Raw genomic sequence first — 24,277 nt, forward strand, 5'->3', positions numbered from 1 at the left:
TACAGAGAGGGAAGCTGGAGGTTGGCTCAGAGGATCCTAGTTAAAGTTTGGCCAAAGGAGAGAGTCTTTATTATAATTCTCTACACTGTTACCTTGCTAGAGAGACCTCCCCTGTTTAAAGCCCATTGCTCTCAGAATGAGTCTGAAACTTACCCAGGTCCTGAAAGGTCCTGCCCATTTCGTCTGCTCCATCTTTTTCTGTCCACAGTCAGTATATTTTAGTTATTTGAACACAGTAGATTTTCTCACCTCTGGACCTGAGCGTGGTGTATCCCTATTCCTAGTACAGTGCCTGGCACATAGTAGGTACTTGATAAATATCTGTTAGATGATTATGTGAATAAAGGAGCAAATGAAGAGTGTCTTGTAGTAGAAGGATAGGCATAACAATCTCTGAAATATATAGATGTCCAAATGATTCAGGTAATTAAAAAATACACTTAAAATCTTTTATTCAACTGCAGAATTAGTTGATAATGCAGGGACGACTTGGCTGTTCAGAATAGTGTATACTGTAATTTCAATTAGATGTAAATTTTGTATAAAATGAATGGAGAACCATTTGCATTGAGGAAGCCTTTGATATAAAAGTTGGTGCTCACTTTCCTTACATTCAGGTTTGCATGCAGTGTCATGGCTTAGTTCTTGGTTGTTTCTTCATCTGTCTCTTCGACTCATGAGGAGGTGACTTAAACTAGTATGAAACCGTTATCACAACTGGAAAGGCAGTGAAGCATTTGTCTTCCCTCTGCTAGGAGATTTTTTTTTAACCTTTCTAAATGTCAGTGCTTTCGAATTAAAACAGATAAAAACTCTATATGACTTGCTTCCAACCTATCTAGCATAGAACACTGTATTTTGTTTTTATCACTAAGAATCGATTGCATTACATAGAGTCAGTACAATTCTGCATAAAGAAAAGTATATCTTCAAGGAGCTTGAAATGAGTTGAGAAATGGTGGAGAATATGTAGAAAATAAATTCAGTTTTACTTAAATGTAAAATCTAAAAGTAACAATGTAAAATCTAAAAGTAACATAGTAGGGCCAGTAAAGATGATCATGTAGTAGGATGGTACTAATACTAAATATTTAATTGAGGGCTTATTTTGTCCCAGGAACTTTTCTAGGCACATTATATTCATTATCTTGTTTAATTTTTATCATCTTTTAGTTGAAAGTACTGTTATTATCCACATTCTACAAATGAGGACACTGAGATCCAGTGAGGTTATAGCTTGCCCATCTAGTGAGTAGAAGAGCTAGGATTTGAATTTAGGCTATTTGGATCTAGAACCTATACTCATTAATGTTTTATCTTCAGCCAAAATAAACTAGTTGACAAATTGCATTATGTGTATATTGGTACATTTTTCACTAAATTTCATGCTAATAAGATTTGTGGAGATAGTTTTCTGGGTTAGGTCATTAATTAAAAGCTGTTTTTCAAACATGTAAATTAATAACTTAATGAAATTTTATGCAATGTTTCATTAATTAAACATGATTTTGCTTTCTGTGTCCTACTTTATTTCTTCCATAGCCACCTATTTTAAGGTTGCTGTCTATTTATTTTATTTTTTTTGTAGTACGCAGGCCTCTCACTGTTGTGGCTCCTCCCATTGTGGAGCACAGGCTCCGGACGCACAGGCTCAGCGGCCGTGATTCATGGGCCCAGCCGCTCCGCGGCATGTGGGATCTTCCTGGACCAGGACACGAACCCGTGTCCCCTGCATTGGCAGGCGGATTCTCAACCACTGCGCCACCAGGGAAGCCCAAGGTTGCTGTCTGTTTTCCAAATGATGTAACCATTCCTACATCCACTTTCCATCTTCCAAAAATTATGTGAAATCTCTGATTTGTTGTAGCTTTTTCTGTTGTCTTTATCCTTGTCGGTTTATCCTTTTAAAAATTAATTTACTATCATGTTAGTAATATGGGAAGAAGAGATAAACCCAAACCAAAATCTTTGATTTCTCATGTTATCTTGATGACCTCCAAGTTGTTTTTCTTTACTCCTCTTCCTTCTGTAAGCACAGAATGAGTTACTATTGTAAGGAAGTTTTATTTTTATTCACATAAAATGTTTCTCTTGTTAGAGAACAAATATGGGACAATATTGGGAGAATATGAAATAAAATGTCTGACCATAGTGTTTGTTTGAATTGAACTGAATTACTAAAAGTGCTTAAAGTTAGATTATATTCTATTGAGCATGAGGATAATTGCCTGTGAATGAATTTTCATTCAGATTTGGGTAATTTGAAAGGTAAATATTATCTTGACTCTTTTTAAAATTTATTTATTTATTTTTGGCTGCATTGGGTCTTCATTGCTGCACTTGTGGGCTTTCTCTAGTTGCAGTGAGCAGGGGCTACTCTTTGTTGTGGTGCACGGGCTTCTCATTGCAGTGGCTTCTCTTGTTGCAGAGCATGGGCTCTAGGCATGCAGGCTTCAGTAGTTATGGCACATGGCCTCAGTAGTTGTGGCTCGCAGGCTCAATAGTTATGGCTCACGGGCTTAGTTGCTCCGTGGCATGTGGGATCTTCCTGGACCAGGGCTTGAACCCATGTCCCCTGTATTGGCAGGCGGATTCTTAACCACTGTGCCACCAGGGAAGTCCCTATCTTGACTCTTTAAAAGTAACTAATATCAAGGAGTAAATGGCAACAGCCGTTTGTAATTGGTAAAGGCCTGCCAGTTTGCTTGCATAACAATTAAATTTGGCAATATTTTAATCTTAAATTCTTAAATTACTGCTGTTTCAGAAATCACAGCTTTTATCTCAGTTAGTAAAAAACAAATGGAAGGAATTGTGTGAGTGCTCCAAGCAGGGTTCTTTTGGTTGCCCGGTGTCAGAAGTATATTTAAACTTGTAGTCTTTAACTACAAGTTTAAATAAGCGTTAGATACTTATTCTAAGTTTGTAGAGTTTTTGCTGAACAAAAACTTCAAAAAGAGGAAAGAGAACAGAAAACAGCTACCTCTTAATCTTTATCTTTCTCATCTCTGATGTATGGCTTCTTTGTCAGGTACCACTTGAAGTCTCTTATTTCTTATATCTGCATCTACTTCAATCCCCCCCTGCCTTTTTTTTTTCTGTCAAGCTGACTGAGTCTCTAGTCTGCATCCTTCTAAGCAGGGTAGGACTATGAATTTTAATTTAGCAGATTAACCAAAAAACTGTGTTGTGGTGAAATGCACACAGGAACAAGTTACCGTGATTTTCTAGTGTAGTTAGTTGGTCTGGATGAGTCAGTGTAGAGGTGCTCTGCATTTCAAAAACCTGAGGATTTGATCTGTAAAGTTTTAAAAGTATGCATATAAAAACATTTCTATCTCGCCTTTAGCTGAAAGTGTTATATTGAAACTACAGTAGGAATATTTTTTAGAATGCATTATCCACATGACATCATTTATATGTCTGTACACTGAGATCAGGTAGCTTTCAGTGAAACTCTAAATGCAAGTTCAAGATGCATTTCTTAAAAAAAAAAGATGCATTTCTTCCTGTAGAGTTCATTGCTAAATGTAGTTTTTATAAAAGGATGGAGGCTTTAGGTTATGTTTGTGTTCATGGTGACTTACGAGGAAGAATCTGGTAAATTTTTTTTTCTTCACAGCATTTTAAAGTGCTGGAAGTGAGTAGCAGCTCCCAGTTATTTCTAAAGCAGTGGTTCTCAATGGGTGTGAGTGTCGGGGTGTGTTTTTACTTCTTAAGGGGCATTTGACAGTTCCTGGATATATTTTGTTTGTCACAGCTGGGGAGAGAAGCGTTATGTGTGCTACTTGTGTGGAGTAGGTAGAGGCCAGATACGTTACTGACCACGCTACAATGCACAGGAACACCCGACAACAGAGAAATATCCAACCCGAAAGCCAACAGTGCTAGAGCTGAGCAGCCCTGTCCATAGACTCAAGGATTATAGAGCAAAAAGGTCACAAGGTTCAAAATAGAGAAGACAGAGGATTTTTTGGAGTTAGAGAAATCACCCCTCTCTGGTTTTGAATGTCTTAGAGGGAGTGAGAGAGGAGTTCACTTCTGCTGAAAGCTTGAGTTTAAATATATCGGAATTCACTATATTACGCCATATTTTGACTTTGGTAATTGTGTATTTAAACCAGTTTCAGTTGTATTTAAATTTTTACCAATCAGATTATTTTTTAATTTCTTAGATTAATTTTCCTAGCTAATGGTAGCCCAAGATGAGACCTACAAGAACTAAAAATAATTAACATTTAGGAACACTATAACTAAATTAATATTTTCTCAATGAAAATATAAATTGAGCTACATATTCTTTGTTTCTAACATTTAAATATGGAGTATTATTACCAAAATACAGATACACTTTGCTAAGTACACTTGCCATTTTCTGTCATGATGTGTATGTTTCTGGAAAGTTTTTGATAAAACAGACAATTTTTATCCTACGTTAACTATATTTTACCTGTGAATTAGATTCTTCAACTGTTTAATTCTCATGAAATTACAGATATACTTGAAATGTTTAAAAACAAAATTCCAAAATGCTGTGGGTATTTGAAACAACGTTAAAAACCTGACTGTAATTCTATTTCACTGTAACACGTTGAGTATTCAGTGGTAGGTATAAATGCCCGTATGAAAAATTTGACTCTACTATATCCTGAATATCCTAATATATAAATGGAATATTTATTCAATAGTTTTTTACCTTCTTAGTATTTAAGTGTTTTCTGAATGAAATTAAATGTCCAGGTTTTTAAAAAACAACTGTCAGGGAAGTTTTTTCAAACTCAATTTCTTTGCTCTTCATCATAAACACAGAGTGAGAGAAAAATTCCACATGTCTGATAATGGCCACCAGGTGGAGAGCTTATACTACACAGATGAAGACTAGTGATAGGTGGTGAAAACTGAATTGGTGTGAGCCGTGATATTTAGCAATGGTGAAAGGTGTGGACTGGCAGTGCTGCTCTTTGAAACGTGTTTTAAAATTAGACAGGTTTCCATTTGTTTTACAGGAGCTTCTTTTCTTGGCTGCTTGCTTCAAATATTTCTGTGGAAACCAAATTAAAACAATATCTTCACGTATTTATTATAATATTGATGCTGATTTTATTTTGTTAAAGTTTTTGCTTTTTATGGTAGTTACTAGCTGTTACTGAATTTCTAATACATTTAAAGCATTAAAAAATAATTAGGTGAATGTTTTTGTGACTGAATACTTTATATTTTACTTATAATTCCCTAAATAAAGCAGAAGAGCAAATAAAATTACATGTAGTATAACTTAGGGGAAGGTATGTGGCCTAGCGGAAAGAGCTTAGGCTGTGAAGTCAGATGGCCCTGGGTTGGAAAATGATCAGCCAGGTTACCTTACAGAGTTTCTTACAGTGAGAATTAAAAACTATGTTTGTAAGTGGCCTGCTTTTCTGAAAAGTGCATGTCCCTGGAGGCGACGACATGATTTTAAATTCTAGCTTCTCCACGTACAGCTGTGAGGCCTTGGGAAAATTACTTAATTTTAGAGCCTAAATTTATTCTTTTATATGTTTAAGATAGTAATACCTTATCCTAGAATTGTTTTATCCTTTGTAAAACATAAAAATGTGATCATAGTAAGCATATAACTACAACTTGCTTGGTCCTTACCAATGTATTCCTGACTGCTTCAGTGGGAGCTTGTAGTTCTGGCTCATTCTTTATACTTCATAATATTCCACAGTAACCAGCCATTCCTATATTTATTTACTTTCAGGTTGTTTTCTGTTTTTGCCAGTTTGAACAGTAAACATTCTTGACCGGATCTTTATATTTTGGTGTTTTAATTTCTGTGGAGTAGGTACCCAAAAGTGATATTGCTACACAAAGGATAGTCTCAAAATTTTAAATGAATTCTTGCTAGCTTACTCTCCAGAAAGTTTTGAGCAACTTACATTCCCACTAGAAAGTGTGAGAGTGTCTCTGTATCTCCCTGCCTTTGGGAGCTTTAGATTAGTTAGACTACTTTTTTTTTTTTTTTTGCTAATCTGATGGATAAAATTTGTTGAACCACCAGTGAGAGTATCCATCTTAATATGCGGTTATTTATTGGCCATTTGTATTTTCTCTTAATGGAATTACTTGGTTCACATTCTTTGTCCATTTTTGTATTCCTTTCACTTCCCTTTAAAATCAAAAAGTTTCTTGATTACAAATATTTAATGCCATGTCTGTTACACTGCGTATATTTCCTCGTGTTCTATCTTGTCTCTTTATTGTCTTCTTTGCTTTAGACGAATGTTGGATTTTTTTTTTGTAGATACTATCTATCTATCTATTTATTGCGACCTTGGGTCTTCGTTGAGCACGTGGGCTTTTCTCTAGTTGCGGCGAGTGGGGGCTACTCTAAATTGTGGTGTGCAGGCTTCTCATTGCCCTGGCTTCTCTTGTTGTGGAGCATGGGCTCTAGGCACATGGGCTTCTGTAGTTGTGGCATGCGGGCTCAGTAGTTGTGGCTTGCAGCCTCTAGAGTGCAGGCTCAGTAGTTGTGGCTCACGGGCTTAGTTGCTCCGCGGCATGTGCAATCTGCCTGGACCGGGGCTCGAACCCGTGTCTCCTGAATTGGCAGGCGGATTCTTAAGCACTGCGCCACCAGGGAAGTCTGAATATTTTTTTAATACAGTAAAAAAATCTATATCAGTCTTTTTCTTTATGACTTCTAGGTTTCTCATCTTGCCGAAGAATACATCCCCAATCCAATAATATAAAGTACTATTCTAAATTTTAAATACTACCCTTCAAATTATCCTTAATCCATTATAATTTATTTTTACCTGTGGTTTGATGTAGACAGCTTCATTAAATTAGAGAGCCAAACGGTCCTTCCTGCAATATATATTTAATCTGTTTCTTCATTCTGTTTTGTCTTGCAAATATTTACTATATTGAATTGTTTCCATTTTGGTACCATACTGTTTAGCTTACCATAGTTTTATGGTATATTGGAATATTTATTAGGCATAGTGCCCCCTTATTTTTTTCATGATTTTATTGGGAATTCTAGTTTTTATGGAAACTTCAAAATCATTTAAAAAAGATAAACATAACCCTTTGGGATTCCGATTCACTTTATAATTTCTATATTAATATAGAAAGCTTTATTATTATTTTTCTTGGTATATTTAAAGTCTACCCACCCAGGAGAATAGAGTATCTTTAGATTATTTAGTGTCCTTCAATAAAATTTTATAGTTTTTTAAGATTAAATTTATTCCTATGTAGTTTATCATTTTGTCCTTATAGGACAAAAATCCTTATAGGATCTTTTTCTACCTCTATCTCTAGTTTGCTATTGGTAGTTTAAAGAAAAGCTATTGGTGTTTATTTATCTTGTAACTGACTGCCATCAAATGAATCTTTTCATTTGTGCTAATTGGTGGAATCTATCGTATTTTAGGTACACAATGATATCATCTGCAAATAAAGATAATTTTGGGTTTTTAAAATTCTGTTTCTTTGTTACATTAGCTACAGCATACAAATTGATGGATTATCCTAGAGATAGTAGAGACTTACGACTCATGTAAAGAGTGAACTTTTTAGTATTTTGCACTTTAATATGTTTGCTTTCGGTAACTGGTCAATAATCTCATCATTTTTAGGCAGGTTCTTTTTGTTCCCATTATACTTAAGTCACAAGGAAAGGGACCTACTTGACTTCAATGTTTGAAGGGTCTCTTTTTCTGTTGGTTCAGTCATTAATCTTGATTCTGAATGAGATAGTATTTAATCCTAATATTCCCAATTATTATTATTATTATTGTTATTTCTGGTTAGGACTTCAATATAATAAATTTTTAGGGAAAACAATTCAGTCCATAACATGCAGGGAATGTAAAACAAAAGCAATTATAAAAGCTCCTAGATATATGAGAGGCTGAGCAAGAGAATGTGTTCATAACTCCAACTTGATAATAGTCTCTGTCCTCTTACTCCAGGGTTACTATCGAGAAAGTCTTGTGCCAGCCTATGTTCTCTCTCTCCCTCCACTTCCTTCCATAACATTCATTTTTAAACCCGCAGTTCCCTGAGAGTTTACAGTTATTACCTAAGATAATGCACTTGTCACTCAGGGCCTGCTCAGTTTAAAGGCTCATATCTCTTTTTCATTCTAGCAAATTCTCATAGTTTATTTTAGGTTATAATTTCCTTTAATCCATTTTCTGTTAACCCTTTTTAGCTCTCATATTATTTGGAAGTTGAACCTTGTGAATTGGTTGATTGTTTATCTCTCTTATCTTTAATGTTTTCCAACTCTTCTTTTTATTACACTGAGATATTTTATCTTCGAAGCCTTAGCCCTTTTATACATTGAAAGTCTTATTTTTAATTTTCCCAAGTTCTTTCTTGTTCTGTTTCTTGGTGATTATGTAGTTATTTATTTTAGTTATTTTTAATTCAAGTAAAACATACATAAACATGTACAAATAGTAAATGTGGCCAATTATCAGAAAGTAAACAAATCCATGTAACTATCACTTTAGAAAAGAAATAGTAGAACATTGCTAGAGTTCCAGAAAGACCCTCTTAAGCATCTTCCGCATCATTGCTTCCTCCCTCCTGCTGTAACACTATCCTGACTAGAAACATAACTGAATGGTTTTATATGTTTGCCTTTTTTCTCTCAAGATTATGTTTGTGAGATTTATCCATGCTCTTGCCTGTAGCAGTGGTTTGTTTAGTTTCACTGTTTCATGGAATTACATTGTATGAATATACCACAATCTATTTGTATTCTTGTTTTTGGATATGTGGATCATTTCCAGTTTCATATTACTATGAATAATGCTGCTATGAACATTCTTTTACATGTCTTTTTGGTGCATGTATGTATACATTTTTGTTGGATGTGTTAGCGTGGATTTTCCCAGAAGTAGAGTCTGAGACAAGGGCTCTGCAGGTAATTTATTTGTGAAGTGAGATCAAGAAGCAAGAGTGAGGGACAGGGAATTAAAGAGATGCGAGGAAGCCTCTGTGAGCATAATGAGAGACTGGCCATTGCAGTGAGTGGCTGGCCCTCAGTCCCGCAGGCCCTCAGAGGACCCTTGTGTACTGCGTCTCAGACCTGTCTGCCTGAGGGATGGAGGATGCATGCAAAGCATTTATCAGCTTCCGAAACCCCACTGGTTAGGGGTGGCCACCAGGGCATTACCTCCATGTACTTCTGGGTAGTGCATGCACATGTGCCTTCAAATGCTTTTGAACACAGGTTTTAAAATTTTAGAATTAGCTAGAGGACACAGCTTAGAAGGCTTCATTATAAATATGGAGTAGAATGTAAGTGTTATTGATATAAAAATAAAAATCTAATTAAAGCCGAGATATGGAAGGGAGATTGTAAGTGAAAAAGGTATATGTGGGTGAAAAAGATCTAATTTTTCTTTTTGTAGAATAAACAGATATTGTCTCAAATGGTACATTATTTAAAATTATGATGGCAACCAAGAACAATTATAAGGCAGAAACAGAAAGTAGTTGTATCTGTTGAGTGCAAGTGGGATGGGAGGAATGCTTATTTGGGAGCACTTCTGTAAGACTTGAATTTTTCTACTATACACAGGCTAATTTAATAAATTAAAATGTAGTTTCCATATACTGATGCAGAAAAAACTTAAGGAATTTTAAGTGGAAAAAAGTAAGTTATGTATACAACAATGAGTTGTATGTAGCTACCTTTTTTGGTAAGTGTATATGCATATATACTTACATTTGTGTTATACAAATGGAGAAAAGGTTGAAAATTGGGGAGAGAAACCAAGGGAACAAGTGAGACTTTTTTGCTTCATGTAAACACATTTATTGCTAGGTGAAATAAGCCAGATACAGAATGACAAATCCTGTATGATTTCACTTATATGTGGAATCTAAAATAGTCAAAATAATGGAAACTGAGAGTAGGATGGTGGTTGCCAGGGACTAGGAGGTGGGGAAAATGAAGAGGTGATGGTCAAAGGGTACAGAGTTTCAGTTAAGCAAGGTAAGTAATATGTACAGCATAGTGCCTATAGCTAACAGTACCACATTGTATACTTAACATTTTTTAAGAGTAAATCTTACAAGTTAAGTGTTCTTAACATGCACATGAACAGGCACACACACACAATAATAATGATAATATGGGGCTGGGAGGAAACTTTGAGAGGTGACAGATATGTCTGTGGCCTTGAAGGTGGTGATGGCTTCATGAGTGTATACTTACCCCAGACTCATCGAGTTGTATATATTAAATATGTATAGCTTTTTACATGTCAATCATACCTCAGTAGATTGGTTTAAAAGGATTAAATATTGCTATAAAATAAAACTGAAAAGAAATCTTTAAAGGACTAGCCAGATTAAAATTCCTGAGTTTATATGTTGAGTTAATATGTTTATTTTTCAAGAAAGTAGTAGACTAAAACTGACTTTACCTTTCTATTTAAGCTGTAAAACTTGATTTAAAATTTTTTATTTGAATATTGGTTTAGTAGTGCCCAGGATAGTGTCATAACAGGTAACATATTGGAAAAATGGGTCTTCTGTATTTTGATGAATAACATTTTGTTTTGCAATTTGGGAAATTAAAAATTTGTATGCACCTAATTCCTCCTTTTCCCCTGAGGCCTCTTAAGCTTCTTCTTTTTCTCTCCCTCCCTTCCTTCTACCTAAGTCCCTATGCTGAGGGCTCTTGTAATCCAGTGGGCGTGAGACATGTGCCACACCGGAAGATTAAGCTCTTAAATACCAGTGGCGAGGGCCAAGATTTTCCACAGCAGGTAAATTTCAAGAGGTCATTGTGGAAATTGGTGTTGAACCTAATTGTTTGTAGATGTTCTTTACTCCAGGATTGATGTATTGAGGATTTTAAAAATCAGTGAATAACATACATTATTTTTATTTGTTTCTTCAGATTTATGTTCATTTGCCAAGTGTAAATCATAGAAAGGTTGAAGTTTTTAAAAATTTTAAAAATTTTATTGTAGCTGTTGATGTCATTGGGGTCTCCAATTCTTAGAGAAGTTTACTAAAACCAAAACTGTACTTGAAGTCTGTGTCATGTCTTTTGCCTGGTATCTACTGTCTCATATAGATCATGGAAGATTAAAATAAAGTGTTTTTTTGTTTTGATATATATTATTTCAATTTAAACTTCTTATTTTGTTATTTGGTGCATGTTGTCAGTAAATTCCACAGGATTAGCCGGTAGTAAGACTTTACTTTTGGGATATAGATATTTCTATAGAAATTATCATTTGTTTGCTTTGTTTACCAGGAAGCAAGTCTGTCTATTCACAGAACATATTTCTAATTTAATTTAGATTACATTTTATTTGAATTCAGTAAACATTTTATTTTATTCATCTGTTTTCAGTTAGAATTTTGTTTTATTCAACTATTATTGAAATTTTTTTCTTAAATTTTATTATATGTAGTTGGAGTAGAAGAAAAGTATGAATTGAGAAGGACTAGGTTTGAATCCTAAATCCACTGCCTACTAGCTCTGGGACTTTGGAGAAGTGACTTCACTTCTCTGAGCTTTAGTCAGAGCTGAGAGGAGAAAATGAAATATCTGAATGTGCTGTATAATATATATGATAATGTTTAGCATAGTTTTAGCACATAATAGGTATAATAAATATGTTCTATCATTTTCTAGAAACCAGAATAACAAGATAATACTTTTTAATCTTCTCTCCTTCTATACACATTAAAATATTCATTGAACAAACAGCATCACAGAGAAAATAAAAAGAATATTCACCTACAATTCTTCAGTTCTATATTTTAAACCTGAATTTTTTAATAGTTCTCAAAGTGCTATTCAGGGACCCCTGCCAGTCCCTGAAATCCTTTTAGAGGATCTGCAAGATCAAAATTACTTTCATAATAATACTGGGATACTACTTGCCTTTTTCCCCCCCGGGTTGAAGTTTGTGCGGATGGTGTGGGAGCAGTGCTGGGTGAGACTCAAGGAGGCAATCAGGCAGCACCACCAGGCACTCTCTGTTTAAAAGCAAAACAAAACTGTTCACTGAAGAAAAGCTTTTTCCAAATGACAAAATAGGAAGCATGCATAGAAATACATCTGTATACTGAGGTACAATGGGTTGCCCGGAGAAAAAGCTCTGGTGTGTTTGCTTGAATTGTGAGCTCCTCTAGCTGCTTTTTTTCTCAGGATGCCATTTTTACTTGAAAGAACGGACAAACTAACTATGGTTATTCAGACTTGACATTTGACAGATATTTCCTCAGAAAGAAATGAAGTGAGCCTGTCACTTCAAGAAAAACAACTCCTGGTACTTGCTACTAATGATAATGAGTCTAGCTTCCTTAAAACAAAATTATAATTTTGAAAAACGTGTTTGTTCTCAACACTTAAAACTTACGAGATTATTGATAATATTAACAAATGTGATTTTTAAAAATATTGTATAATGAAGTGTGAAATTTTACAAATGGGTGAGAGAGCCATTCAAAGTATATGATAGATCAATGGATTTTAATGTAGCAGTATGTAAAACATTCACTTGAAATGGTTTAAGATTCCACCTTACAATCTAACCTTTAAGAATGACTACTTGTTGAGTTTGGTGACACATCAGAGAGGAATATCCAGTCACCTGAAAAGAGTATTAGAACACTTCTTCCTTTTCCAATAGAGTATTTGTCTGAACTTGGATTTTTTTTCATATATTTCAACCAAATCACAAATCATATGAGATTGATTACAGAAGTAGATATGAGAATCCAGTCGTCTTCTCTTAAGTCAGATATTAAGAGATTTGAAAAAATGTAAAAGCTATTCTCACTAAATCTTGTTTTGTTTTTGAAAATTTTTTTTAACTAAAATGTTATTTATGTTAACATGTAATGGCTTTATTTTTTTAAATGAATTTAAATAAATATTTTAAAGTTTTCTTAGTTTTATTTCCAGTATGGTTAGTCAGATGGTAAACTTTATAAACAAAGGCCCTTTGAAGTCTTCAGTAGTCTTTAAGGGTGGAAAGAGATCTTGAGTCCGAAGGTTAGAGGGATGCTGCTTATTTCCTTTTCCCTTTTAGCTGTTATCGCTATGAATACTCAATTTGGGAGTAAAATGATAATTAAAGCCACAATATGATTTATTAATCCTGTTATTAGTATATGGTTACAATAAGTTGGTATAAATATAGTAATGATAAAAAGGCAAAACTCTCTTCAGGCGAAAATATATTTGGATCTTTCCTGAATTTAAATGAAATTAAGAGATAGATTTAACTATGTTGTTGAAAATTTATTCTCTAAAAACAAAAATACACACACCCATTATATATATCCTTAGTGTATCCTTTCTTTCAAACTAATTGTTATAGAAAAGTTTAAGTTGAAAACTGGTTGCTACATTCCTCTTTTGGTATTTTCAGTTATAACTAAATGTGTATATTACTTGTCAGATCTCTTATGCTCTGACCCTGCATAAGTGGTAGTTACTAGCTTGGAAGATTAGGTAACTTAGAGGACCCTGATTGGTTGTACCATGAAAGCAACTTAGAGGGTTCATCTGTGTAAAGCACAGTGACCTAAATCAGCTATGTCCCCTGGACTCTGCATGGGACTTACTGCACTACACTATCAAAAACAAGGCATTTAAATACCGCTATGGAAAGATTTCGGCTGGAGAAGAAGTTACCTGTATGTACCTAGTTATGATCTTGTGTTTTATTTACAAACAAGTTTGAATCTTTCAGAGTTTAATAGTGAAGCTTGAAGAAATGTCAGGCTTATTAGCACTGGCTTAGAATAGTATCATCCTCTGTGTCCTTGGCTGTGGAAGTCATCCGCTGAAAGGAGTAAATCCTTGTCTTATATTAACAGTGTTTGTAGCATTTTTATTATTCTGTAGAATTTGTTTTTTGATTTGTTAGTATTACTTGAATGAGGCTTTAAGCAGTTTTATATGGCTAAGATATTAGGAAAGAAATTACTTTGTCTTAATGGTTAAATACGTTTTGAAGCTAAACTGAAGTATATGATAACTGTGAAATTATATGGTTAATAATCATAATTTATGGGAGGTGTTACTTTTGGGCTATAGCAATATGTCTTATAATGAAGAAATTACTTTGTGATAGGGATCTTCTGATATGCTGTTTTAATAATGGATTTTGTAAACCTCAGGTGTCAGAAGAGGATAATAGCCTAGGTTTATGACTATATTGTTAAATAATCTTTTAACACTCCTTTCCCCCTAATATGCCTTTGGCATGTTAAAGTCTCATTTTTATCATTTGACCAAGACAGTACAAATTGTGAACTTTGCCTTTTCAGGCATAGTCATAAATGACTGAGAGATATTGGTAAGACCTGTTTGATACAAAACTTAGATTTGTTTGATTTTGCTGGGAATTCCTTCTAGTGAATTGAATTTTGATTTTATCATGTGTTGATACTGGGCTTTTTTGTTTATAAACTGATTGATTAAATTCCAAACTATTGAGTACCTATCTATGTTTAAGCTTTAATTGTGTTCATAAGGAGGCCTTAAGTGTATCCAGTATAAATTTTTTAGCCCAGTGTCTTGTCCTTTGGAATATACACAGCAGTCAATGAGTATTTAACCAAGGCCCAGGCCCTGCTTGATGCTGAGGAGACAGTGGTGAGCAAAATGGACATGATTCCCTTCTTCTTGGAGCTTGTTGAGGCTGGGAAACAGTTAAGCAGCTAGTTACATAAATATGTAATTACAAGTTTTAATAAATACTATAAAGATAAAGTACTGTGTATTCTCAGCCTGTATTACAGTGACCTTGGTCTCTTGTCTCCTGGATAAAGAACAAGTCCCTTAAGCTGTGTGTGTGTGTGTGTGTGTGTGTGTGTGTGTGTGTGTGTGTGTGTGTGTGTGTGTGTAAGTAAAATGAGAAGATTGAAATGGAAAAGTAAAACCCATCCATACCTATGAGTCTGTGAGACCTCATTTATTCATCAGGAATGGAGAAGATAATTCATTTATGCTTTGATTTCTTATCATGGGGAGCCCCACCTTAGCTGTAAATTAATTGATAAGCTGACCATTTGATTGTATTACAGTTTTTTATTCACTGATGAATCCTCAGTATCTGGAATGATGCTCAGCACATAGTGTACACTCAGTAGATATTTCTTGAATGAATGGATGAGTCCAAACTCCTAGTCTTTATTTAAGGAAATGAGACTTTTTTATGGTCCATCAGATTCGTGAGGTCAGGGGTATTAACCGGGGAAAGAATAGGCAAATAGACCATATTGCTGAGGGATTTCCTGGTTTTTTCTTGTCGACTTTTGGTAAAAAAAAATCCAGTGGAATTCTAAAAATACCTAGCTAACGATAACCCCAGCTGACTGAAATTGGGGAATTGTGACAGAATACCTGCTAGACCTTCTGCTACAAAACATCTACTGGATCTTTGTGTATGTGTGTTTTTCATTTTGTGCAGAATGCCTGTGCTTTTCTATACATTTTAGTTACTGATAAAGTTGAGATAGTTTTTTAAAAAGCCCATTTCAGTAATAGATTTTATTATTGTCCTCATTTCTGTTAATCAATTTATATATACTCGATAACCTAAAGTAAGTGATTCCTATGTGGTTTTTGGTGTGTGTGCTGAATTAGGACTTGGAATGAATGTAAATGTCTCCTGATAGCAAGAGTGCCATAAATATTTGTGATTTATAATTTCAGATAGACCCTAATGAGGCTTTCCATTTGTCCATAACTCTTGTGCTCTGTAATGAGGTTTCTGACAATAGTGTTTCGCTAATAATCTTCTTTATTATTGGAATCTGTCACTTGCGAGGTTTTACACCTCACACCTCTTTGAGTTCTCTTGCTCTTATATTCTTTGACCTCTTCACTTTTTCCCTTTGTAACTTTTTCTTAGAACTCAGATTTTCTTTAGTGTTAATCATGGTGTGTATTTAAAATAAAAATTTCTGAAACTTTGTGTTCCAGTATCTGAATCTATCCAGTTCCTCCTGTCTGGTGACAAAGCATTTTTCCCAGGGTTTTAATTTTTTTCTGTCGGAATCACATGATCGCCTGAGTTTAAAATTTGTGATTTTAAATTGCTTTAATTTTCCATATACCTTTTACGTCTCTTCCACCTATTTTAGAGTAATGAATCAATCAAAAAATGCCAAGTGAATTCTTTAGAAACTATGAATATCATTCTTTGGCTTTTTATTTTGTGAAACAGTATTCACTGATGATTTCTCCCTTTACCTAGATTAGGAAAGATTATTTGCTTACCCTTAAGCGTTTTGCCCATAAATTTAAAGTTTTTTTAATATTAAGTTCAACTCTTGGTAGTAGGTGGGATAAGATTGGGTATTGGCAATATTTGGAAGAAATAGATTTAGGGTTGCTTGTAATACAGTGAAAGTATATCGTAACTTTACAGTGTTTTCTTGTGAATTGGAATGTATGTTTCATTTTCTGAAGGATTAAAACAATGTGAATGAAATGAGAGTGGTCCCTATAAGGCCACCTAAAATGGTTAAGGGCAGGAAGCAGCCTCTCTTGAAGAGCAATTTAAATATATATGGCTTAAGTCTGTAACATAACCAAGGACATGGTGTGCAAACTGGCGTGCAGCAGAATCACACAGAGGTTATTGAAAATATGGATGCTTGGGCACCACCTAAACTACTGGGTCAGCATCTCCAGCACTGGGCACAGGAAGCTGAATTTTAACAAACTTTCTAGGTGTGTCTGAATTTATAATATATCATAAAATCTGAAAATCTCTTATTAAAGTAAGACAGTTTTAGATCCTTATGAGAGTTAGTTGCCTTCTCTTGGTATTTCATCCTAGATGCTTAGGAATGCATTTCCTATGAATAATTCTCCTATACAACCACAATACTATTTCAGGATATATTTTGAATCTTCATATCAGTTTTAATTAGGAAATTAATAGGTATTTGTTTCTGTAATTGTTAAGACTTTGCTAATTAACTAGTTTTAAAGCTGTATGGTAGATGAAAAAGCATTTTTAGTCTCCTTATTTAGATTAAGTAAAATGTGGGCCTCTTCTGTGCTTGTGCCCTTGTGCTTGGCACTCACATGGCACCTCACCTCACAGATCTTTCAAGGGTGAGTAACACTTGTAGATGAGGACCAAGTAGATAGGTGACATGGCTTTCAAAAGGTTTTATACTTATGTCTACCTCTGTGTTCACATGGTTAAAATAAACCAAAGCAATATAAGAAAAACAATAAATCCAGAAGTCAGAGGTAACCAGTTATACTGTTTGCTCGTATGTCCTTTCAGTTTCAGTGTTCATTGTGTAAATTCAGATATTTCTCTTCTGGGGACTTTCTTATACAGAAAGTAGTATGCTGTACATGTGTTTCTCTACCTTGTGTGTATTTCATTTTATAATAGGTCTTAAATATTTTTCCTGTCAGTACATAGCATCTTAATTTTTTTTAGTAGCTTGGTATTCCATCAAATACATTGCCATTCCTCTTTTAAGGGCCCCTGGGGATGGTTTCCAGTCTTTTCCAGTTACAAGCTGCAGTAAATAACCTTGCACATTTGTTATTTCATATAAAGAGAATTTAAACTTTCTTAGTGATCTTATATGGATAATTCTTTTTTTTTTTTTTTTTTTTTTTTTTTTTTTTTTTTAACATCTTTATTTGAGTATAACTGTTTTACAATAGTGGGTTAGTTTCTCCTTTACAACAAAGTGAATCAGTTATACATATACATATGTTCCCATAACTCTTCCCTCTTTTGTCACCCTCCCTCCCACCCTCCCTATCCCACCCCTCTAGGTGGTCACTAAGTACAGAGGTGAACTCCCTGTGCTATGCTGTAGCTTCCCACTAGCTATCTAATTTACATTTGGTAGTGTGTATATGTCCCTGCCACTCTCTCACATCGTCACAGCTTACCCTTCCCCCTCCCCATATCCTCAAGTCCATGCTCTAGTAGGTCTGTGTTTTATTCCCTCCTACCACTAATCTCTTCATGACATTTTTTTTTAGATTCCATATATATGTGTTAGCATACAGTATTTGTTTTTGTCCTTCTGACTTACTTCACTCTGTATGACAGATTCCAGGTCTATCCACCTCATTACAAATAACTCAGTTTCATTTCTTTTTATGGCTGAGTAATATTCCATTGTATATATGTGCCACATCTTCCTTATCCATTCATCTGTTGATGGACACTTAGGTTGCTTCCATGTCCTGGCTATCGTAAATAGAGCTGCAATAAACATTTTGGTACATGACTCTTTTTGAATTATGGTTTTCTCTGGGTATATGCCCAGTAGTGGGATTGCTGGGTCATATGGTAGTTCTATTTGTAGTTTTTTAAGGAACCTCCATACTGTTCTCCATAGTGGCTGTATCATTTTACATTCCCACCAGCAGTGCAAGAGTGTTCCCTTTTCTCCACACCCTCTCCAGCATTTATTGTTTCTAGAGTTTTTGATGATGGCCAATCTGGCCGGTGTGAGATGGTATCTCATTGTAGTTTTGATTTGCATTTCTCTAATGATTAATGATGTTGAGCATTCTTTCATGTGTTTGTTGGCTATCTGTATATCTTCTTTGGAGAAATGTCTATTTAGTTCTTCTGCCCATTTTTGGATTGGGCTGTTTGTTGGATAATTCTTAAATCTGTTGTCTTCTGTGTTGTAGAGCAGTTGTATTCTGAATAGTTACCTTATTTTATAAATAAAAAATTGAAACCAAGGCAAAATTATTTTCTTAAGATTAGAGTGAGTCAATCTCGCATTGGTATACTTAGGGTGCCTTTTTATTCTTCCATGTATTTGAGTTTTCCAAGCGCCTTGGCTTTATTTCATTTTAGGTAGGCTTTATAAGGACTGGCGTGTGTGGCTTACTCATCTAAGGTTAAGAATGAAAACATTTTGATGTCAAGGGTGGCTCTTTGCTTTTGCTATTTTTTAGTTTTCCACTATATTCTTGGAGTTAAAAAATGAAGAAGAGTTTTTTCTAGATGCAGATTTAAAAGTAACTAACATATTAAATTGAAACTTGAATTTATTCTTTTAAAAAATTACCAAAATTACATGTTTATTGTTAACGGAAAATTAAACACTACAGGGTTGTCTGTTTCTGCTTCCCCAGCCATCCGTGTGACACAGTGTCAGTGGTTTGATGTTTAACCTTTTAAATATTTACATGTATTTTTTACATCTATTTCAAAAAAGAACTCAAATAAAATTGTACTTTATATAGTGTTTTTTAACTAGATCTATATTTAGAAATATGGCTTAAAGCTTATCTTAAGGTGATAGAATTTAAAATGCAGTGTTTTTTCAGAAGTGTATTTCTACCTTGAAACATCAATCCCTTCGTATCCCTCAGAAAAAATATGTATTTTCAATATATAGGCATATGCACCTGCATATTTCATTGAATTGCTGGTAATATGTTGAGATGGGCAATGTGTGTGCCACTTAATATTTGCCTTTATAGTAAACTGCCTTTCTGATTCATGTTTCACAGTTGTTGAAAAGTAGATAATGTTTTTAAGGGAAGGGAGAAATGCAGGTACCCCCTCCCTGTTTTGTTTTGTTTTGTTTTTTAACAGTGTTGTGTTGTAAATTTTCCAGACTTCAAAAATTTTAACTTTAGTTTTTTCTACAAGTTACGCATGAAAGCATTCTCATTGAAAACACAAACATTAACAATAAAATTATATATTCACTTGGCTTTGAGTCACTTACTCCAGGCTTCACAGAGGGTATCTAAGGAGAGCAAGGTGAGTGGACAGTGAGAAGATGAATAGATGGACATCCTCTTTTTTTACATGCCCCTTTTGGCACACGTGGCAGTATTTTTCTGTGATAGATGTTTACAGGTCAAAGAGTATGTGTATTTTAAGTAAATATTGTGAGCTTGCCCAACTTCAGCTATTTCATAGTGTTAGCTGATTAATGTTAGTACATCTAAGCATGTAAGTACATCTGCATAGAAATAAAAGAGGTTTTTTTGTTTGTTTGTTAAGGATGAGAGATAAGTATATTGTTTTGCTTCCTTGGCAGTTGTTCTGTTGAAATGAAAGTTTGGAATGGGAGCAGTTAATCCCTTTTAGAATACACAGTGTACTACCTCTTGGATCATAGAACATCTGTGTCTTTTGTTTGAGGGGCAGCTTCTTTTTTGTACCTATCTGTGCATGCTTAGTGACTAAATAGCATGACATCATTGGAGGAATGGTTTTAGAGTGTGGCATGCTTAATGGATGGTACTGATTAGTTCTTCATTCTTGTACGTGTATGTGTGTTTCCTACTTTAGCCTTTCCTCATTATTAAGGGAGTGCGACTGCTGTGAGGCAGGTTACCACACATACAACTGTCTCTTCTTACTTAGTCCACTATATGAAAATGTATAGTGGTCTACACAGCCTGTTTCCCAGTCCTTTAGATATAAAGCCTTAGCAAGGCATTTAACTTCTGAGTTTCCTGTATTAAATTGAATCCCAGTCCTTTAGAGTCATATACAAGTACCTGTTGATATCCAGGTCTATTTGATTCTACAGTTTGGATATCTAGCCTTCCTTCAGAAAGTAAGTTTGGATATTGAGATCTGCATTTTCTTAATATACTGTGTCTGTTTCTGAGTTTGGGGTAGCAAATGGTGAGGGTTTGGATAGTAGGGAATATATTTGAAAATTTAATCAAATTGATTCAGTTACTGAGTTTTAAGATATAAGAATTAAGACCCTGAGAGTTTGGATAGCAGGGAATAATTGTATATGAATTTATTTTGTATGCACTGAAAAAAAAAACCCTATACCCCAAAGTAAGATATTTTAAGGTCAAGAGTTGGAGGAGACCTTAAAAGACCATTTTACCCAACCTCCTATTTGATCCTTTCTAAAACAAACTGGCCCTCCAGTTGATGCTTGGACATGGAAAGTGGTGAGAAGCTGACTGTGTTATATGTCCTCTGGTTTATTGTTTTAAGTGGAGAGGAAGTGCTAGGCAGTGAGCAACCATGGAGACCATGGGGGAAAATGACTGTCATCTGATGGATAAAATAACTTCCTTCTAGAAAACTGATAGTGGAGTACTATAAAGTTATCAATTAAAGCATAAGGACCTTCAGAGAAAACAAATTAGATGAGTTCTTTTCTTTCTTGAAAGCTGTTGGTTTTTTTTTTTCCCTTTTCTCCTTTGGGAGGTTTGTAGTACTTTGCTTCTGTCTGAGCAGGAATATCATCCATTTCCAGTTGCCCATCTTTTGCCTGCCCTGAATGACTGGTTAGGTCATCTACCTCTTCATCAAGCCCTGGCTCCTTTCTGCTCATTTCTGTGTTTTTTTTAGCCTCTTTCTGGGCCATCCTTTTCCTTCTGTTCATCTCTTGCTTTGATCCTTTGACAGAGGCATTGTGGGACAGGATTTGTCCAGTATGAATGCCTTGCCAAATGAGGTTCCATATTCTGGGTTCCTCTGTACTACACACATGCACACTCCACGAACTGATCCATGTCACGCTTGAAGTTCAGTTAGGCCTTTGTCACATCAGTCAGCTCTTCCTCAGAACCTTTGTCTATGTTTTCAGAACCTTGAGTGTCTTCCTCCAGTGTGTGTCCCAGTCCCAGGTTTGGTTGAGTACAGCGGAGTCCTTATCCACTGTCCCCTGCTCGTTGTACTCTGCTCTCTGGTCTTTGTCACTTAAGATGGAACAGACTTCCCTGAGGAAATGGAAGTGGAGGGTGCTGTCCTCCTCGTCACTCTTGCCCACTGCGTCTGTGTGCACCTGTAGGGCCACCTCATGGTGGCTCTGCTGGCCACACCCGTCAGCAGTGAAGGTCTGTGAGGCTGCAGAGCGCTGCTGGGCATGGGGCCAGTGTGAGCCACAGCTCACATAAGACCTCTGAAGGGAAGGGGCTTCGTCCATCTGTCTCAGTCAGTGATGCAGAATCTTGTACATACTAAGTTCTTAATCAGTAGTTAATGAGGATTATATAATGTTCTTTTGAAAGTTAAGTTAGAAGTTGAGAAGGGAAATTTAAGCTAAAATTTTCTTTTAAAAAGTCTGTGTAGCGTTTTACAGTAAATATGGTTATAGTCTTTTTGTTAAGCTGAAGAATGGAACAAAATTGTGAAAGTTGACTTCCACAACTCAAAGCTGGACTCTCCTTAGAGGTTAAATTTTGGCATGGCTTTTCCTTTGTAGAGAAATAAAAAGTTCTTATAACTTTGATTGTTTCTTGGTAACTTATGAGTGAAAGTGATACTACATGTTAAGTCTATGGACTTATTTTTGACCATTGTATGTTTAACCATAATCCAATATCCAATGTAGCTGAGTTAGGCGGGGTTTTTTGTTTTTGTTTTTTGGTTAAGAGTACCTAAGAGCAAAAAAAAAAGAAGAAGAAGAAGGAAAGAAAAAAGTATTCTATATTGATATCTAAGAGTTTTCCTCATCCCTGATTTTCTTTAATTTCTGATCTCTGGAGAGTTGTTCCATTGAAGTGAGTATGTATACCAGTTACCAGTAACTTCCATAGAAGACCAGTAAAAAATCTTTGTCATTTCAGTTCTTTCCATGAGATTTTTGAATGGTCTTCTGTGGATTAAAAAAAAAAAAAAAGCCTATAAACATACTTTTAAAAGAATACAGTTAGCTATATTACGAATTCAGTTATTTGAGAGGAAGGCAATCTGTTACATATTTTTGGCTGTCTCAAATAACACACCCTAGTAAGTAGGTCCTCAGTATATATTGATTTCATGAGTGAATGAGAATAATTTCTTTTTAGGGTCCCGATGAAGAAGCTGTTGTAGATCTTGGCAAAACCAGCTCAACTGTGAACACCAAGTTTGAAAAAGAAGAACTAGAGAGTAAGTTTGTTTAAAGTAACTTGTTTAGCAGGATAAATTACTAATGAATGTTTGTTAGTGTCCTTTACCTGTTATTTGTTGAAATATTTGTTGAAATATTTGTTGTTGTCATTGTAGAGCATACATTTAGAAGAGTGTTCAACACTTTTCTAAATATAGTTTAAAGAAGAGTAATACAGCAAAAACCCATTTAACCACTACCCATATCTGCAAATAGAACATTCCCTGAAATATAAATATCAGAATGCTTTTCAAACTTTACTGATGGTTACCATTACTTATCTTGGAAATTGAAATGCCACAATTATAAAATGAGTTAATTCTTTAATTTCTTTTCTAACAGCCTGGGTAATTTGAATTATGAGCAAACTATAGCGTGCCAGACTAATAAGCCCAAGTTATCACTGGTTGTCATCTAAATGTTCATTTTATATGTCTGTTAATCAGCCTTTTAAAGTACTTATAAAAACCTCAGCATAGAATTGTGTAGCAAATGAGTTATTTGCCAATCTGTTTTCCCTGAGCCGGAAGAAGTCCTGACAAATGGTTTGTTTGTTTGTTTCTTTTTTTTGAAATAAGTTTAGATTTACAGAAGAGCTGCAAGGGTAGTACAGAGTGTCCCCTGTATACGTTTCACCCAGCTTTTTCTAATGTTAACATTTTATTTAGGTGTAAGTTTATGAAAATGAAGAAATTAAAATTGATTACAATACTACTAACTAAACTACAGATTTTATTCAGATTTTACTAGTTTTTCCACCGATGTTCTTTTTCTGTCCCAGGATTCCGTTGAACAGCTCAGGTTGTGATAGGACAGTTAGTTGTCAGGTCTCCTTAGTCTCCTGTAACCTATGACAGTTTCTAGATCTTTCCCCATTTTTCATGACCTTGATATTTGGAAGAGTAGTGGTTAGATACTAATAGAATGTCCCAAAATTTGGGTTTGTCTAATGTCACATTGTGATGTTATAATCTCATAGCCCAGATCATGGGAAGTGAGGAGCATACCACACGTGATGTGCCCCTCTCACCTGTGGACAGGTGTTATCTACATAACTTACTATTGGCGATGTTAACCCTGAACACTTGCTTAAGGTGGTGTTTGCGGCATATGTTTTGATAGACTTATTTTGGGATCTTTTTGAGACCTACATTTTTGAGTTAAAGTCTTCTGTGATAGCTGAATAGGGCCATTGCTTTACAAAAAGAGGTGGAAAGAGACACAAATAAGTGTTCTCCACATTTGCTTCCTGAAATGGAAAAAAAAAACATTTTTTAAAGTAACCTGTATATCTAGTGTGTTTATCAGTCAATGGCATTAGCCCTTGGTGTAATCAGCCCTTGGTATAACAGAGCCCTTGGTGCTCTGTAAAATAAGAGAAGTAACAGGAGACTAGCATTGTTAATTACATGAA

General features: G+C 35.0%; 1 protein-coding gene across 16 annotated transcripts in view; it reads left to right on the forward strand.

Moving 5' to 3' along the window:
* SLC4A7 (solute carrier family 4 member 7) overlaps positions 1-24,277 on the forward strand; it is a 121,450-nt gene that overhangs the window by 19,762 nt on the left and 77,411 nt on the right. For 8 of the 16 annotated variants that reach the window (XM_059075232.2, XM_059075236.2, XM_059075230.2 and 5 more), the window contains exon 2: positions 22,781-22,862. In XM_059075232.2, the coding sequence (XP_058931215.1) occupies positions 22,781-22,862 (82 nt within the window). Of the gene's footprint in view, positions 1-10,686; positions 10,782-13,557; positions 13,678-22,780; positions 22,863-24,277 lie in introns of those variants that run through there. The other 8 variants (XM_059075231.2, XM_067005866.1, XM_059075233.2 and 5 more) reach the window with 3 other exon arrangements.

This window comes from Kogia breviceps, chromosome 10, assembly GCF_026419965.1.
Source record: "Kogia breviceps isolate mKogBre1 chromosome 10, mKogBre1 haplotype 1, whole genome shotgun sequence".
Taxonomy (NCBI): Eukaryota; Metazoa; Chordata; class Mammalia; order Artiodactyla; family Physeteridae; genus Kogia; species Kogia breviceps.